The 20,098-nt window shown below is 36.6% G+C and overlaps 1 protein-coding gene and 1 long non-coding RNA gene across 2 annotated transcripts; both read left to right on the top strand.

Moving 5' to 3' along the window:
* The first annotated feature begins 5,678 nt into the window (after window positions 1-5,678).
* Window positions 5,679-11,034, top strand: LOC111907560 (transcription factor ALC). The gene is made up of 6 exons (XM_042900203.2): window positions 5,679-6,083; window positions 6,317-6,418; window positions 7,254-7,319; window positions 7,447-7,512; window positions 8,539-8,732; window positions 8,860-11,034. The coding sequence occupies exons 1-5, from the start codon at window positions 5,808-5,810 to the stop codon at window positions 8,722-8,724; spliced, it is 696 nt and encodes a 231-aa protein (XP_042756137.1). The 5' UTR covers window positions 5,679-5,807; the 3' UTR covers window positions 8,725-8,732; window positions 8,860-11,034.
* A 225-nt stretch (window positions 11,035-11,259) lies between these two features.
* Window positions 11,260-18,736, top strand: LOC122197019 (uncharacterized). Its single transcript, XR_006189798.2, has 4 exons — window positions 11,260-11,500; window positions 11,587-11,833; window positions 11,915-12,027; window positions 18,519-18,736. It is a non-coding gene; the product is annotated as an uncharacterized LOC122197019 (long non-coding RNA).
* Window positions 18,737-20,098: the final 1,362 nt, after the last annotated feature.

The raw sequence follows: 20,098 nt of genomic DNA on the forward strand, positions 1-20,098 counted from the left end.
GGCATCAGACATTGTCTAGCATCGGGTCTCGCCCGACATCGAGCAAAGCTTGGTATACATATAAACATATCAACAATAAACATAGAAAAATCACATAACATAAACATATAAACATTCCTCGGGCCCCGCCTGACATCGGAACGAAATCCGAAAAGCATACAAACATTCCTCGGGCATCGCCCAACATCAGATCCTAATCCGGAAAGCATACGAATACAAGCACATGCAAGAATCAAAAAGACATCAAGCATACAAACATTCCTCGGGCACCGCCCGACATCGGATCGAAATCCGGAAAACATATAAACATACATCGGTCACCGCTCGACATCAGACCATAGTCCGGAATACCTACTGATATAAATACAGGCCAACATTGGTGCCTTCGACCCATTCAAACAGGAGGCAAACTCACCTTAATGCTAAATCTCATAGGAAGGAATTTCTAACAGTTGTTCTGAAGACTCCCCCAACTATCAGTACCAAAATTACACTTAGTCAAAACTCAACAATCCTTCTTAGGGTAAAATGACCATTTTACCCCTGGTTCAATTCGGGCCATGCCTATAGCCCAAAACCATAACATGAAATGCCCAATCCCAGATAGCCTTCCCAAGCCCACTAGTGGCCCACCAATGGCACGATTTTCTAAATTGGGCCCAACTCCTCTAATGGGTCTTACCCTAAACCTACAATGAGATATAGTCCAATAAACCCCAAATAATGATCCACTAACGCCCATGGTAATAAAGTCCAAGAAAATGACCCAAGGAAGCCCACTGCCGAATCGAACGCAGGGCGTTCCCTCGTGGAACGTTGGGTGTTCCTCATCAATTCATATCGTGGGTCTTGGCCAGAACACCGCAAGGCGTTCCCGGACCTTACTCAGCACATTCTCGTCCAGAGTTCAAAAAAAAACATTAAGCACTTAATGCTTAAGCCATACTACCCAAAACTTATATCCAAGCCATTTAGGACCTCTACAACTATAAAGTCACGGACTTGGTCACTTTGCATGCCCCCAAAAGTTCCAATCTCCAGAAATAGCAATAAAATTTCAGAAAAATGACCTTAACTCATGCATGAACACATCAAGACCTTCAAGATGGCGACTTTCTATCTTAGGGACTCAAATAGCACCAAGGGTGGAAACCCCAAGCCTAGGAAACGAATTTGAACCATAAAGCTTCATCGTTGGGACCAAAAAGGTCCCAAAACCCAACACAAGAGATCTAAGGAAATAATCACCAAGTTTAAGACTTTATACCACAAATGAGAGTTAAAAGCTGATGAGGTTCTTGATCTAAAAGCTCTATCTTCTTTAATGAATCTTCAAGAGTGCACACCTTCTTTAAAAGCACCAAAATACACTCAAAGATGGTCTTCCAAGCTCACAAACTCACAATTAGGGTTAGGGTTTTGAAATGAGGCTTAAGGTATAGTGGAGGATGAAAGAATGAAGATCCTTGGGTCTTAAGTTGTTTAAATAGTACACACTAACGGTTTTTGATGGCAAACGGCGAAAACCATGCATTCCTCCCTGGAACGCCCGGAGTTCGACTTGGCCTCCGCGTCCAACTTCATGCACTGAACGTTGAGTGTTCAAGATATGAACGCCCTGTGTTTGAGCCTTGCCTCCAACACCAAGCTAGCAATTAAAGGTTCTAGGTTTGAAAAACATCCACACTTAATTAGATCAAGCCCATGCCTGCAATATGAACCTTATAATTCTCGAGATGTTACATATAATTGAATGTTATTGTTTCATTAAATCATTTAAAGAGAAATGACAATTCATGGTTATGAAAGTGGATTATATATCTACACAATTTTAACAAAATTCATTGAGTATTTTCAATATTTAATCTTTAATAATTAATACCATTTTAGTTTCTAAAAACATTAATTATCAAAGTCTAGGATCCAAGTTGCAAAAAAAATAAATGGTTAGGTATCCTTTATCCCATTCATCCGAATTCACCCGGTAGATGTCGATTATCAATTATATCTAAACATATAATTCCTATATTTATGGGATCGCTAATAACAAATTAATTAGACATGTTTGATCTCATCTATGCCTCGGAACTCTCCTGCTTAGGTATCCTTTATCACAATAGATTTCCAATCAAATCATCCAATTTGAAAAACTTGTGTAATCGGCCTATAACTTGGTTATAGACATCACGAAAACACCTCGGCCATCAAAAGATAATACCAAATAGTTAGCTTTCATTTATCCCACTAGTGCATACAAGAGACGTGCGAGTATTCTTTAAAAATGATTGCATAGATTTGAGGTTTGTAAGGGGTATTTGATGTTTTTATAATTCTAGTTTAAAAAACATGTTATATCATGGTTATTCCATTCATTTAATAAACCATGGTACACCTTTTTAAAAATCCTATTTTATGAAAAAATAACATTTTAACAATGTTCTATATATAAAACCCGGTTTATATAATTGACGCGATCAAAGTTTTAAATTAATAACTAGTATTAAGTTATATCGTTTGAGCGCTTTAGAACATTTGGAAACCTTTTAATAAAACTTCCTTTTATATAATAAGGTTTGGAGTTTGATAAGTTTACAAATCTCTATTTTAAACTTATACAAATTTAATCCTGAAATTTTACCGATTACTAGTTTTAACGATAAAGCTTGTTTTATTGTAAAACAATTTTTAGCATCTTATGTTAAAAGGTAAATTTCATTAAAACCAAACTCATTGTGATGTTTATTTATGTTCAAATATTATTTTGCATTTGAAAAACTAATTTATCAACCATAACATAATAATAATAACATAAACATAAAACAACACAAACATGCATAACAATTATAACATATGTGCATAAACCAAGCCATTAACTAGTAATGATTTTATGAGTCATCACAAAATTATCAAGTCCATTCCGCGAGCCTGTTAGTCATCGAAGAAACCAAAACAACAACCCTCGTTGTGTCGTCGAGCATGTTAATCATCGAAATATTTGGGATCTACCATCCGACAATGCTCGTGTCCAAAATGCTTACAGTGACTCTGTCCAAGATGTCGACAATGTGGAGGCTGAAAATGTTGACATAGTTCAAAACAACTCTTCATCTGGAGCTAGACTTTTTATCGACTTCTCACAATACTTTCAAAACAATGTTGATGTAGCTCAAAACAATGATGATTATGACGATGAAGACGAGACTGAAGTATCTCCGCCAACGGGTAGAATCGATAATGTTTCCGATGAAGAGACTGATTATGATGATGGCGATTCTGATTATGATACCGATGAAGAAGACATTGAAGTATATGATGAAGATTCTGATTAAAAAAATCAATTTTTTTTTGTAATAGAAACTTTATTTGAAATGTACCTTTAATTCATATTGTTTGTCTAACTTTTATTTATGTTGTTTGTCTATATTATATATCTTACAATTTCGCAGGGTAACTAACTTTTCTTCATATTGTATTTCTATATTGTAAATCTTGTAATTTACAGGTTGCAGATGAGGTTTACTTGGGCGATACTCTTGGCCATGATGGCTGATGTTATGGGGCATGGACATGGAGGTGATGGAGCCGGGGATCCACTACCTCCAGTAGGCTTTGGTCGTGGTCAACACGAACAGGATGGTGAGTTCTATTATGATATATTTATTAACTATTTTTATTATTTTATAATAAGTTATCGTGACTAGTATTTTTAATTGTATTTTTTCAGCTGAGCTTCCATAAAAAAGAAGGGGCATGTAAAAAAATATCGAGCTGGGAAAGTTGATACGGGCAAACAAAGGAAAGCCCGTGGATTTCGATTTCGACAGGGAGATCACATATTCCCCTGTCGAGAAGCGTGGTAATTGGTTTACACAAGGGAAAGCCCGTGGATTTGGATTTCGACAGGGAGATCACTTATTTTAAGGAAACTGGGGGCCTGCAGATATCCCAGCCGAAGTAAATAACCCCCCGAATGGTATGTCACATGAAAATTGGGTGAAGGCAGTCGAACATTTTCAAACGCCAGAATTTTTAAGGCCTTCGGCGTCAAACAAAGAATGTCATGCAAAACAAGTAGTTGTAAACAAAGGGGGGTCGAGCTCATACAACAATGCATGTTTTAAAGAAGTAAGTTATGATATATTTAAATATTTATTTAAAGTATAAGTAATCTAATTTTTAATGTTTAATAGGATATCAGTCGAATCGAAGTTTTTCGTAAGGCTAATTCCAATCACCAAGGGTATTTTATAGTCCTGCAGTCGAGTAACAATATGTAAGTGGTTAATTTGTATTTTTCATATAAGTGTTTATATCGTCAAAGGTATTTAGTAATCTAATTTTTATGATTTTTATTATTTTTTAAAAATACAGAATGCTTTACTCGAGGAGATCAACCAACAAACCCAAGCTACTTTTGAAGCAAGAGGTCTAGCACCAAGTGATATAAAAGATTGTTTTGAAAGAATATTGGGTGTTCGACGCGGACATATCAGAGACATTGGGCGTAAACCCCCTACTGTTGTGTCCATGTACGATCAGGAACAACCAATGACACAAGAACAACCACAATCACAATCACAGGTAATTGTTAGTAAATGCTATAATAGAAACTAGAATGTTATAATGATATGTTGGTTATGATTTGATATGTTGATATCTTGTAGTTTGGTAATATTTTGGAAAGTAAATGCTATAATGGAAAGTAGATGTATGTTTAAGCATATTTGATATGTTGATACGTTGATATGTTGATATTTTGTAGAATGGTATAATTAATTATAATGTTATTATGATATGTTGTTAATATATTTTGTTTTCTTTATAGTTGGAAATGCCGCAAACAATACTAAAGGACCCGGCCTGTTCTGCAGCATTGGAAGAGTGGTTTCGTTCATTGCCGCCACCAAATAATGAAGGAAATGATGATAAGGACGAGTAGTTACTTTAGGATTTTATGAAATGTTTTGTAATTTGGAAGAATATTTAATGTGGTATGGATTAATATTTTGGATTGATTATATATGTATTAATATTTCTATAAAAAGTTATCAGATTTTTCAAATGCTATATGGATTAATATTTGGATTGATTATAAATTTAATGTTAAATAAATAAATTTAAAAAAAATCAAAAAATCAAAACAGTATTAGCGGCGACATCTTTTGTGGTGACATGTACTTATTAGCGGCGACACGTAGTATTAGCGGCGACTGGAAGTATTAGTGGCGACAAGAAGCGTATTAGCGACGAAGCAATACCGACGACGTATTTGCAGCGACATGTCGCCGCTAAAGGTATTAGCGGCGACAAGCGTCACCGCTATTGCCCAATCTTCTTGTTGTAGTGATATAATGATATATTTGATATTTTGATTCGCAACCAAAAAATATCATGCTCTTAAACATCCATTATATAACCTAATCTTTTTAATATAATAATAATAATAATAATAGTTTGCGGTTTGGTTTCTAGGATAATACCGCACCACACCGGTTTTGTTTGGTTTTTGTCAAATCAAAAATCGCACCATCTATTTTGATAAGGCTTAAGCTGACCTTACTAATTAATTTGACTAGTGTTAAGGATACAAATAACAATAGGGATATAAATACTCACACAAAAAAAAAAATGTATTTTATTAATGTTCTACAAGTTTCCAGAGTTTTCTAAAAATTTGTGATACAAGTTCCAGATGCAACAACTTGTGTCAGCGTAGAACGTGCAACAGAGTCCCATGCACCTAACAGTATAAAGACTTGGAAGCATTAGTGCTACCCATCAGCCGCATTATTAATACATTGATCTTCATGAAGACTGGTGATAATAATCAACAGGCCCCCCCAAGAACATCTGGCGAGATTAGTGGAAGTTTATGTAGCGAGGCACTTCATATTAATTCTCTGGAAAGTAGCCATGAGGTCCGCAGCTATTTTGACATGGTGAAAGTGTTATCAGAAGTAGAGCTTCCTTCTCCATCACCCGTGCAAGCAACATCATGCACATTAAGAAGAGAAGATTATTTCGATAGGTTCCATCAGGGCCAGTACTCTAGTGGCACAAAGAACAAGTCTGATGATATTGAAGTAAGACTACATATATAATAATGCCCTCAGATATCTATGTTTCTATATCAAGTAATCAAGTATGCAAGCTAATGTGAAACTCAAATAGTTGAGGAAGGAGAATACTGAAAGTCTAAAGTGCAGAGTGTTACAGCTAGCTAAGAGTAGTGGCTGTGCTCCTGGTCTTGTTGAAGCTCTACTAATTAGCTACTTCATGTTACAACTATTGCTCCTTTAATTTCTTTCGGTTATAGGGAAACATAATTGAAAAGGAAAGGGAACTGAGGAGTAAGCAACGTGATTGTCAACAATCTGGAAGTGTAAGGGAAGCTGCCAAATCAAACATTACGGAGAAGGTGAGATATATACTAAAAGAATCAACTATATACAATTAACTAATGTCCCACTACATTGTGTTTTGCAATTTATGACATTCATATATAGGTGTCTTACTCTTATCTTTAAATGCCCAACTCAAAGAACCTCATATCATATGGCTTCACTTTGAAAATGGCACCAACAAACTGGATTAATATGCCTTATTACTGTGGTTTTGCCATAAATTCGCCACCTCTTAACGATACAATGGGTATCCGTCACATTTTAGAAAGTTCGTGCGTTAAGTTTTTTTGGTGGCCTTGTTCTAATAAATTAGTTCTATCACTAAACAAATCAGGAAAATACTAAAGATTAAGGACAGATTTTATTTCTAGTATTGCATCTTATCAAGTGATGGTTTTTTAATATTAATTTTACTATAAGATGATTATAAGTCATAACAGTCTTACTGGGGTTGGACTTTAAAAATCTTATTATTTCTATTTTGTGTAGCAGATGCGGCTCAACTAGGTCCCTAGCCAGTTTTATGTCAAGGGTTTTTATCCATAAGGGCCACATAGATTTTAGACCATATGACTATTAAATGTTATATATCTGTGAAGATTTGATAAGATGATATAAATGTTTCTTCTAAACAAACAAATGGTTTGATTAAAACCGGGGACAGGAATGGATTGTATTTTCAAATCTAGGAAAAATAAACTCTTAGTTTTCATGTATTTATTTATTTTTAAATCATTTACCAATTAAAAAATTCCACGTGATGATGACAATTTCGTGGCACAATACCAATGGTGCTTTAAGGGGGTGACCGCATAAGATGATGACATCTCCTTTGTCACTTGTGTGCAGAAGCGCAGGAATAAAATAAGTGAAAGAATAAGAACACTCCAGACACCTGTTCCCAACTGCAACAAGGTGATGACAAAATGACATGGGTTTCAAGCAACATTAATATTTTATTATGTTTCTGCTGTTTTCGGGTATTTTTTTTTTCCTTTCTTTTCCCTTTCATGTTTAGGAGCTAAACTTACAGCATCTACAGAAACACAAAGCAAGTATTCTAGGTGATGCCATTGAGTATATCAAATTTCTGCAAATGCAACTCCAGGTATTTCTGCTTATCATAGTAACACCTGATTTGATGAATGTAATGTAATCTTATCAATACAATACAAGTAATTTATAAATTATAATACATATCCTAATTGTTAAAACATATAACTTAATAAATAAAATTATTATTATAATATAACAACTAATTTAATGCATATCTTCATTATTCAAGCATACAAACTAACAACGAAAAAAACATGAATGTAATAGTTGTTTATTTTATAATTAATTATCTTTGTATAGTAACTAACCAACATCAAAGTAGCGTAACAATTGAATAGTTCCATAATGTATAATTATTTAATTTAAATCGAGCTGATAAATAAATCTATTTAAAATATATATATATATATATATATATATATATATATATATAATTTAAAAAAATAAATTGTGTTTTTAATACAAAAATTTATTTATAGAATAATAAACTTATGTAATAATATAGTGTAATAAATACACAAAAATTATATAATAAAATTGTAATAAATATACTAAAAGTGATGAAATAATGTAATATCACAATATAAAATAACAACCAAAATGATTTCATGGCATTGGAAAATGACTCAGCAAATAAAATGCTTTTGGTAGTGAACATTGCACCATTTGAAAGGGTATTTGCATTCCCATGGAGATGTTCTAAGAATGAGCATTTCGGACTCCGAAGTCACTGTGGTTTTCCAACTTTTACTTTTTAATTGCACAGTATAATGTTTATTAGAACTAGTTTAGCAATGCATAAGAAAATGCTAGGGTTTAAATATCAATAACTTAAATATCTATAATTTGAGCTTTATATAATAGATGGTGCAATCTATGGGAATTGGTCATATATCACAAGGTCTTGCAAGAGAACAAAGTTTGCAAGTACCAAAATTTGTTGATCCTAACTTTACAATGAACCCATTAACTGGTATGCAACATGGAATGCCACAATTTGGATCTTATTTTCCGATAAACTACCCTATATTTCCAACTTCCTTCATCGGATTCTCACCATTGTTTCCACCAACTGAAGTGGACACACGATCATTCCCATGGGGCCAACCAAGACATGTTCTATATCCTCAACAGCTACAGTTTCCATCACAGACATCTCAGTCTGTGTATTCTGCTACACCTTCTTCAGACACAATTATTCCAACAACTTCCTCCCAAGGTGGATCCTCCGTCCCTGGTCAACCTTTATATCATGTGCCAGTGACAAGTCAGGTGAGCATTAGCTGTCTACTATTGTACAATACAGTAGCTAACTCAGTTAAATGATTGTATTAGCTACAACTGATATTAGAATCTTTTTTTAGATCCTGAATTAATCATTGTATGCGCCACTTAACAGGGGACAAAGTAGGAACAACATGGAGTGCAAGCAAGTCCACAAAATGCCATGTTTCTAGGAACGTGGTTGATGGTGTTCCATTACTTACATATACTAAAGTTTAGATTTTGTTGTTGTTAAATTTACTAATACTTTAGTTGTGTCAGTATGCAAAAGAAACAATGAATAGCCTCTATGATCATGTTTTTTCTGTCACAAAACCTTCCATACATGATATGTGCATGACGAGTTGTTAAGAAAAAAGAACCAGGATTTGTGATGATTGGAGAATGTTTTGAACATCTTGTGGTTCACCATCCCTAGCTTTTATGGTTCCTACTGTTTTTGAAAGGTATGTTTTTTTCTTCTTTCCATTGAAATGGGTAGCTTTCAAAGTTTATGCCCTCCATCGAGACAAACCATTATTGTAAGTGTGGTAATATGCCTTCTAAAATTGACAAGTTCTGTTTAGTTCATGGGCTACTGTTTTTGAAAGGTATGTTTTTTTCTTCTTTCCATTGAAATGGGTAGCTTTCAAAGTTTATGCCCTCCATCGAGACAAACCATTATTGTAAGTGTGGTAATATGCCTTCTAAAATTGACAAGTTCTGTTTAGTTCAAGGGCTATATTCTCTGTCCAACAATCTAGGTCTAATATGGGTATTTCAAGTCTAAAAAGGGCACCCATCTAAAATGGATGTTTGAGGTCTAAAAATGGATTAAAGTCTAAAATAGGTGTTTGAGGTCTAAAATAGACTTGTTCTTAAAATGTAAATGCTCCATTCTTGAAAGGCCAAATTTACCAAATTGATAAAACATTTATTCTTTTTAGCCTCAATTGAATGTCATTTTCTGTATTTAAAGAGATCAAACAAAAATCAAGAATTCTTCTTCCCCTTTTGATCGACATTTGTAAGGTTTCAATCATTCATCACCAAATCATTTTAGCTTAGTGTGATCTCTTTGATCAAGAAAGCTAAAAAAAACACTATAATATTTTAGTGGATTGGTTCTTGGTTTCCTCCGCCCATGGTTTTTTCCCAATTTGGGTTTTCCACTACAAGAAATATAGCCATTACCGGCGACACTAATTGCGCCGACAAATTGAAAAGTCGCCGCTAAAGGTGTTGTTGTCGCTATTTGTGTCGCCAGTAATGCCTACTTACTCGAATCTGCATTTTCACGTTCTGTTAAACGCCAACCGTTCGATCGTTTTTTTAATCCAATAGCTAGGAAACTCGTGGAACACACAAAACCAATACCGGCGACACAAAGTCGCCGCTAAAGGTCGAAAAAAATGTGCATTCTTTTCCCTCTTCTCAAGTCGCACTAAAGATTCGTGTCACCGATATTGATTAATATGTCGCTGCTATTGGATGTCGCCGCAGATTACACCCAATCACTTCCTCTTTCTGCTTCAGTCTGCTCTCATTTTGTTCCATTCTCTTGATCATTTTCTCTGACGACTCTCCCTAGCTTGATTCTCCCTCAATTAACAACCCATAGTAGAAGAGATACTGGTGGCCACCAGAAACTTCCCTTCTCCGGCCACCAACGTTGTTGTTGCTGTCGATTTCCTCCTCCAAGGTTCATGTTTCATTCCTCATCTCTTCATTTCTTTCTATTTTAATGTTGATTTCCATAAGTATTTGTGATTAATTGCAATTTTTTTCTCAAAAAGCTTTTTCCTTTCCAGCCACCGCCACTACCGTCGGCTGTTGTTAACAATGAAAAAAACAAATAAAGTAGGATGCTATTATTAGCAATGAAAAAATATAGTAAATCACTACAATAGAAAAAAAACATAATATAATTTTTTTAAATACAATGTTACAATTGAAAAAAAAAATAAAAACGAATGTTATAAAGAACAAAAATAATTAAAAAAAGTATACAATGTATTCTGTATTTGTAATAGAAAGTGTATTTGTATATCTTATAATTTTGTTGGAAATGGTGTCGATATGAATCTTAATTTTGTACACCAAGGTTGTTGTTATGGGTCGTGGACATAGGGTTGATGGAGCAGAGTAGGGGTGTAAGTGAGCCAAGCTACTCGTAAGCTACTCGGGATCGACTCGTTAAAAGCTCAACTCGAGATTGAATTAAACGAACTCGAGCCGAGCTCGAGCCTAGATATGAGGCTCGTTTACTAAACGAGCTCGAGCCGAGCTTCATTAATGGGGCTCGCGAGCCTAAACGAGCTTAAACGAGCATATATATATATATATATATATATATATATATATATATATATATATATATATATATATATATATATATATATATATATATATATATATATAGAGAGAGAGAGAGAGAGAGAGAGACACACACACACACACACACATATATATATATATATATATATATATATATATATATATAGAGAGAGAGAGAGAGAGAGAGAGGCTCGTTTAGGCTCGATTAGGCTCGCGAGCCCACTAAATTGTTCATGAGTTGAGCTCGAGCTTCATTTTAAGGCTCGAATCGAGCTCAAGCTCGAGCTCGAGCTTCCTCAAATTAAACAAGCCGAGCTCGAGCTTGGTCAGGCTCGGGCTCGGCTCGGCTCGTTTACACCCCTAGAGCAGAGGACCCACCTTTCTCAGGTGGTAGAGGTGTTTCCCTAGCGGTGGAGGTGTTGGTCATCATGAGAAAGATGGTATGTCTTATTATGAATTTTTATTTACTATTTTTATTCGGTTATTATAAAATATTATTTCTAATAATTTTTAATTATATTTGTAGTTGTACCACACAGGAGAGTCCGAGGAAAAGCGAAAAACCTAAAGCTCGAAAGAGCGCTCTTACAGAATAATGGAAAACCAATTGACATGGACTTTGATAGGAATATGACATATGATCACGTAGGAGAGCCGAATGACAATTTTGCACGCAATGTTGGAAAATACTGTGGCGGATGGTCCCTTTTGATAAATGGACTTGGAAAAAAATTCCCCCCGTGCTAAAGGATACTGTAAAACACCATTAAAGGGTAAATTATTTATATAAGAATATTTTATATGGTTAATTATGACTGGTTTTTACTTGGCTAACCTTTTTTTTCATTTTGTAGACAAAGTTTTATTTGGATGGGATGTTACTGATGGGTTTTAAGCATTACAACATTCCTATGGTGCACTTCCAACCCTAATTGCTTTGGATCTAGGTTTTTCTCAAGTTATGCAGGTAAACTAATTCTCCAAAGAAATAACCCTAATTTAGCATACATGAAAACTGAAATCTAATCATATTAGGGTTTAGATGAATACTTTTCTTGTTGATTTCTTGATCTTGACCTTCAAGAGCTTAGTGCCTCAAGTGTTGCACCTCTAATGGAGTCACAAACACCACTTAGAATTGGATGAACAAGAGAGAGAGGTGGCGGCTATAGACTTCAGCCAGGGTTTCTTCTAGGGAATCAAGTGTCGATTTTAGAAGCCTTGGGGTTCCTTTTATAGTTGAGGTCGCTAGGTTCTTCAACTAGAAACCCTAATTCCCTTGCTTAGTTCCTAAGCAATCCACAGAGCCACATGATAGGCCTTGGACGAAAACTCTATGGGCTTCCCATAGATTTTCGTCCACCCCATATCAAGAGGATTCATTAGCCCAAGATACAATTATTACTGATTTAGATAATCAATCCCCGTTCGTTTAATCAGTCTCTTTTTATCACTAAATTAATTCCAAATTAATTTCTGATCAATACTAATTTAATAATATGATTTCTCAATTAATATATTATTCTTATAATATATTAACAAATCATTAATTATCCTCTTTCTTGAAAACCCATCCTATCAAATTGCTATGGTGAAGGCAACCCAAAAGGACGATGCTACTATCGGGTCAAGTACACACCAATTATAGTTATTAGCTTAGACACTTAATCCAATAATCTACCACTTGGATAAGTCTAATAACTATAACTTCAAGTATGACTACAAAATCCGATTAGCATTTGTAGCTCTCAAAAGCCATTGTCGAACTCTAACTTAGTCAATGATGTGTCCTTTAGATAAGGGATCATATAACTCTCCATTCTGCAAGATATCGTGTGGACAAAGATATGGAACATAATCATTCTCAATGTCCAACAGTTGGTTTCCCGAGTTCTGATTTGTTTGACAATGATCTTAATTAAATATATCAATTCAGTCTTGACTGGGCCTGGCACGTAAGTCAACACAAGATCATCGAGGGGCCTAAGATATCGCTTTTACCCTCATAGGATAAAAGGAACAAATAAACTTTGACTTATATGCTTGTACTATTTACTCGTCAAGTCATACACAAAAACACGTTTTATAACACCAAGTTACTGATGCATTTACACATTATCGATGCACAACCAACTTGTAAACAACAACTCATATATCTCAGTTTAAAGATTATACGATATTATCGTCTCCCAATCACTTGTGGTAAATTCCATGAAGTGATTCAAATGAGTGTGGGTTTAATCCAATACTCAAATCTTATTTCAGAAAGACTCATGAACGTTGCAGCAAACCTTTGCTATGTCTAAAAACTTAGACAATCTACAATGCAATTCATAACAGTCTTGCCTCATGACTTACTTCCAAAGTATGATCAACTGGGGATAATTTGAACAATCCAATTTTTCAGGAAGTAAAACATGCAAAAGTGAAACAATAGTAAACAATCGACACAAGATAGTAAACTTTACTCATAAATAGAACTCCATTACTTAATCATCAAATGCCAATTACAATTATCTATTACAAGTTTCTAAACATCTATCTAATCACTAAAACTAATATCGTCCTTCAGACCAATGATCCTCACATGTTGTAAGTGCTTAACCCTGTTGAGACCCTTTGTGAGAAGATATGTTGGGTTCTCCTCCGACGATACCCTCTTGACTACGAGGAGTCCCTCTTCTACCCGATGTCTAATGAAGTGGTATTTTATGTCGATGTGTCTGGATCTACCATGATCCCTTGGTTCCTTGGTTAAGGCAATCACTCCTTCATTATCACAAAAAATCTGTATGGGCTCCTTTATGGCTGGTACAACTCCAAGGTCTCCAATGAATTTCTTCAATCATACCGCATCCTTCAACACTTCGCTCGCTGCTATGTACTCTGATTCGCATGTTGAATCAGCCACGGTCTCCTGCTTGGAAATTTCCAAGTAATTGCTCCTCCATTTAGGGTAAATACCCAGCCCAACTGAGAGCGGAAATTATCTTTGTCTGTATAAAGATGGTGTCCTTATACCCTGTCACTCTCAAGTCATCATTCCCACCAAATGTAAGGACCCAGTCCTTAGTCCTTCGCAGGTACTTAAGAATGTTCTTAACTGCTGTCCAGTGAGCCCTACCCGGGTTCCCTTGATATCGGCTAACCATGCTTAATGCAAAGCCACATCATGGTGAGTACATGTCATAGCGTACATGATTGAGCCAACAGCGAAAGCATATGATACTCGACTCATTTCGCTATCTCGGCATTGGTACTCGGACTCTGAGTCTTACTCAGATTGGTATTGCTTTGGATTGGCAGTTCCCCTTTCTTGGAATTCTTCATGCTAAAATGTTTTAGCACCTTGTCCAGGTAAGTACTTTGATTAAGTCCTACCAGTCTCCTACTTCTATTTCTCAATATCCTTATTCGCAGAATATAAGTAACTTCACCCAGATCTTTCATAGTGAAATACTTCCCAAGCCAGGTCTTAACCTCCTGCAAAGTTGGGATGTCGTTTCCTATGAGCAGTATGTCATCAACATACAAAACTAGAAAGCTAACTATACTCCCACTAGCCTTGACACACACACAAGACTCATTTTCGCTTCTTAAAAATCCAAACTCTTTGACTTTCTCATCGAAACAAAGATTCCATCTGTGAGACGCTTGCTTTAATCCATAAATGGTATTTCTCAAGCTTGCACACTCTATTTGGGTACTTCGCATGTAAATATCTTCAGACAGTTTCCCATTAAGGAAAGTAGTTTTGATGTCTATTTACCATATTTCATAATCATGAAATGCAGCTATGGCCAACATAACCCCTATAGACTTGATCTTGGCCACTGGTGAGAAGGTCTCATCATAGTCAACCCATGGGGTTTGAGTAAAGCCCTTCGCAACCAATCGAGCCTTGAATGTATGCACTTTCCCATCCATGTCGGTCTTCTTCCTGAAGATCCACTTGCACCCGACCATCTTACGACCTGGTACATTGTCAACCAAGTTCCAAACTTGATTGTCATACATGGACTGAATCTCGCTGTCCATTGCCTCCTTCCACTTTGTAGAATCAGGGCCTGACATGGCTTCCTTGTAGTTGTTAGGTTCATCCAAATTTATCAGTGTACTATCACTGATAAACATATCACCTTCAGAAGTTATATGGAAACCATGCAACACAGGTGGAACGTCTCAGAGGTAAGGACTCGTCAAGTAGTTCAACAGGAGTTCCTTCCTCAGGTTGAATGCTAGTGTTAGAGGTTCTTTCATCACTTGAATCTTGAAGCTCTTCAAGATCAATCTGTCTTCCACTGTCCTCTTGGCATATTAGTTCTCTCTCGCGGAAAACCCCTCTCCTTGATCTGAAGACCATGTTGTCACTAGGTCTGTAGAAAAGATATCCAAAAGATTTATGCGGGTAGCCGATGAAAATACACCACTTACTATGAGGTTCAAGCTTGTCGTGAGTCTCTCTACTTATGAAAGCCTCGCAACCCCAAACCTTGATATGTGCCAATGAGAGAACCTTCCCTGTCCACATCTCATGAGGTGTTTTGGCAACCTTCTTAATTGGAAATAGACTAAGGATATGGGCGGCAGTGTCTGTGACAACCCCAAATCTAATTCCGTTACAAATCCCATTTTCACTAACGGAACGTGTCACTATACGTTATTTTATGCAATATTTGGAATCGTCAATATCCGAATATCTAAATTTATGCATGGCTTAATATTATCATAAGAAATATAACTCGTATGTGTTAACCCCGTTTAACCTAATAGAGTTGTATTACCTTTTCAACCACTTCACCCGGGTAAAAAGTTTTAACCCAGGTAACTTTAAACATCGGGTAGCCGTGTATCGGGTGCGATTCCCGAGACATATGCAATGGGTGTGCACAACATTTGAACACTCATTTACTACACACCCACTTTCTCTCTCTACTTTCTCTCTCTAGACTCGAAAATGACCCCGATTTCCGCTAATTTCCGACTTCCAAACATAAGTACTCGTCCTCTATCTTATTCTAGACATGCATCATTGAATTTGAGGGCCAAAAATCAAAGAAATCAAGGACCATAAAGGAGTTTACGGCCTACGAAGCTCCTTAGGCCGTAAACCCCCAAATTCATGCCCAAGGCCAAGTTTTTCCTTCTCTTAAGTTAGTATACTAATTAAGGCATATATCTAGAAGGGTTTGGACAATAAAACACAAGGATTTGATGCTTAAAAAGGAGTTTACGGCCCAATCTTGTGCTTAGGCCGTAAACACCTCAAACACCCCATAAATCTATGTTTTAAGCTCCAAAAACACTTCTAGGATGTTTGGTAATTTAGGCATAACAACAAGGAAGGCTTAAGTGCATTAAACATAATCATTTGAACACAAAAAGAGGAGTTTACGGCCAAGGCTAAGCTTGGGCCGTAAACACCCAAATTTTTGTGTCAAACAAGTCCCTAAACTACCCTAATGCATGAAAGGAATTTATCTAAGGCCTATGGAAGTGTGTTGTACAATTAAACTTCACATTTGGGAACAAAATGGAGAGTTTACGGCCAAGGATGTTCTTGGGCCGTAAACTCCCCAAAAATGTATGCCAAATTGTTCCAAACTCACTATAGGGCCTTCTAGGATTTTTCTAAGACATATGGGACAATGTTGTACAAGTAAAACCTTCATCTTGAAGGATTTATAGGATTTTACGGCCCAAGATCAAGTCTTGGCCGTAAACTCCCCAAAAATGTCACAAATTATGATGTTAATCCTTCTCTTTTGGTCCAAAACACCCACCACTAAATTAAGGAAGTGATATAAGGCCTTAAACATACACTTTGGGACACCACTTGAGTTTACGGCCAAGCCTAGGGGGCTTATGGCCGTAAACTCCCAATGGGTGGCTTTTAGGCCATAAACTCTAAGAGAGTGAACTCATGGACCCTCCCGTAAATCATCCATGGCCTTGTACCACTCCCGGGAACCCTTTCTAGGCCTTAAAACCCCGAAAACGACACTAGAATGTCCAATTACTATAATGAAAAGCATAAGATGATTAACTTCTTGTAAAATACATATTTCATATGACATTAGGGTCCTAAAAGGTGCTCAAGTGGTTATTTTGTACCAAACGCTCAATCGACACTATTACCCGATTCACCCGATTTCCGCGATTTCTGGTGAGTTCATACCCCTTTAATGAACCTTTCAAGTGTTTTACATGTTTTAGGGGGGAGATACAAGTTGCTTGTAAATGTTTATGTAAAGTTTTACAAAACGATTTCCGAGTTACAAGGATTAATCACATGTGATTCACTACTCTTAGCTCAAATCACATGTGATTTGTCCCTATGCCTTAAAAACGGGTTTTACCCTTTACAAACTATTTTTAAACAGTGAATCAGAATTTAAATGTTCTTTTGGAAAAATACTTTTATTTAATCAATTTGCTTATAAAAGGTAACCACTCTGATATATTTATATAAATAAGACTTGGAGGACTTAGGACCGATATCTCGCCTTATTTCCTGTTCTTGTTTGATTGTGGACTTAGGGTAGTAGTTATCCGTCCGACTGTCGTTGATTTCTTACTTATATAAAATCTGTATATCAGTATGGGATACGAATATTACTGCTTTCACTTAATGCTAAAGTCACTAACGTGCTAAGAAACATCCCCACTAAGATAACCATAATAGGTATGGTTAGGGTCGCTACCGCTACTACTCGCTAAAGTTATGACTATCTACACTATAATACTCACTATTACTAGACGATACACTAGTAAGAGAATACACTATGATCAATACTAAAAGATTACTACACTATAACCATAGAGAAAACACTAAACAAACAATAATACACTAACCCGCTACGAGATACTCTATTTGCTATTCACTACGCCCGGAGTGTTCCAGCAGGAGACGACTCTTCATGTATAGATCTATACGGGGCAGACGCTATTACATCCCGACTGTTAATCTCAGTCCGCGCCGTACAGGCCCAGGGATGCCACTACTTCACTATACTATGCATGACTGGGAAGGTCATGGGGTCCTCTATTATCCTCACTATTGGTAATATACAAGGAACACCCTACAACTACTCTAAAATACTACACTAAATGCTAAACTACATCCCGAAGTAAGTAAGTATCTATCACTAAAGGAAGCTTGCACCTCTATCACTGATTTACAGGCTCAACCTATTCCATCACACTTGTTATTTGGAGATTGCCAATGTATTTATAAAATAAACTGTTTTCAAAGGAATAAAGAATGCATACTTTTCACAGATTGTCACTTACAATGTTTTTCCTGGAAAATATGGGATTTTCTAAGTTTCTACTACTTATGAACGTTATGATACATTTTTAACACTAATGCTTTGTATACAAAAACTCACACTAAACTCTTATGAACTCACCAGCTTTATGCTGATAATCGTTTTCCAAAATAACTTGTATCTTCAGGTCAAAGATAAACAGGTACAGACGCAGCGTTTTTGGAGAAGATGGAGCACACAAGACCCATCTCTTATTTTTGATTTACTTTTGGGTGATTGTTAAATATTACAAAACACGCTTGTAATTAAACTCACTATGTAATACTATGGTTGTATGTTTCTTGTTTCTACCATTATGCAATTGTGATGATACTGTTCGCTACGTCATCCACCCCGAAACATATTCCGCCGTTATCGGTTTTGGGGTGTGACAGATTGGTATCAGAGCATTGTTTATAGTGAATCAAGTATATCAACCTATAAAAGATATACGAACTATAAACACTTCGGGACTAAAACACTCTGAATAAAAATATATACTGTTAAGTATCTAAAAGATCTAACTAAGTATATATATATATATATACACACATCACTATGAAACACAGGAATCAGTATCGTCCTAAAACAAAACAAAAGTATTAAGACTGTTGGGCAGCACAATTGGGTTTAGAGACATATAGTCACATTCAGGATGATGTAGCCTGATCAACTACGTTTTCCTGGGAGTGACTAGCATGTGCCTAAGTTTGGTTGTGATGTTGCAACAAGTCTAAGACTTACCAATAATACCACAATAACGCTACCATAAGAATACTATAGGAGTATTCTGTATCTCTAGATTATACGTATGTGTTAACAAAAACGGTCATTACTAGTAGGACAATAGTTGCTAAGTGGATACACCACGATTACATGCGATTAGGGCGCTATAGACTCAGAATCTGCAGCCTTTGCTTCATTCCTTGTTCTTGTTTGATTGGGGGTCTGAAGTTAGGGTGGTTTATTCGAAGGACTATCTTGCTTCGATTACATGTAATCGGTATGCACTATGCAAGTATTGGGTCAACTGATAATGATTCTCCCTATAAGTATCTTAGAATAGTACGTCTATTAATCTTCTTTTCCCCCTTTCTCGCGTAGATAGCATGGCTGGCTTCCACCTACCCGGCGATCCGTACTTTCCGAACCAGGGCAATGGAGGATGGCTCGAAGAGGAGTCAGACGACGATCACCCTATTCCTTTGGATGATCATCATGCTGAAGGCTTCTCGGATAGCTCGAGCTCCGAGCCAGAAGTCAACAACCAACCTCCTGAAGCCCCGAACCCTAACCCTCGACCGGCATTTCAGGGCCCCACTCCTATGTGGGCAATGTTGTTGCATCGATGGAGCAAGGAGCAGGGTCAACCCTTGCCTTACAATGGAGACCGAAGCTTCTACAACATAAGCGAAGGAGGATCGGCGGATCGGGTTCTGCCCATCATGATCCGAAGGATTGCCAGGAATGTTGAGCAAGGTCAAGCAGCTATTGGGCGAGTTGTGGAAGTGGATGCCAACTCAAACCTCAACACGGTTCGCATCCGCCAACTCGAAGAAGCCATGGACAGGACAAGGAGGACCAACGAGGCTCTGCAGCATCAGCTGGCAGCATCCCGAGCTGAAGTTAGGGAACTCCGAGCACGCCAAAGGACTCAGGATCGACACCTTCAAGAAGTTATGCGTCAACTGGAGGATCTGAGGATTCGCCCGACAAGCAGCCGTCGCC

This window comes from Lactuca sativa, chromosome 3, assembly GCF_002870075.4.
Source record: "Lactuca sativa cultivar Salinas chromosome 3, Lsat_Salinas_v11, whole genome shotgun sequence".
Classification (NCBI taxonomy): Eukaryota; Viridiplantae; Streptophyta; class Magnoliopsida; order Asterales; family Asteraceae; genus Lactuca; species Lactuca sativa.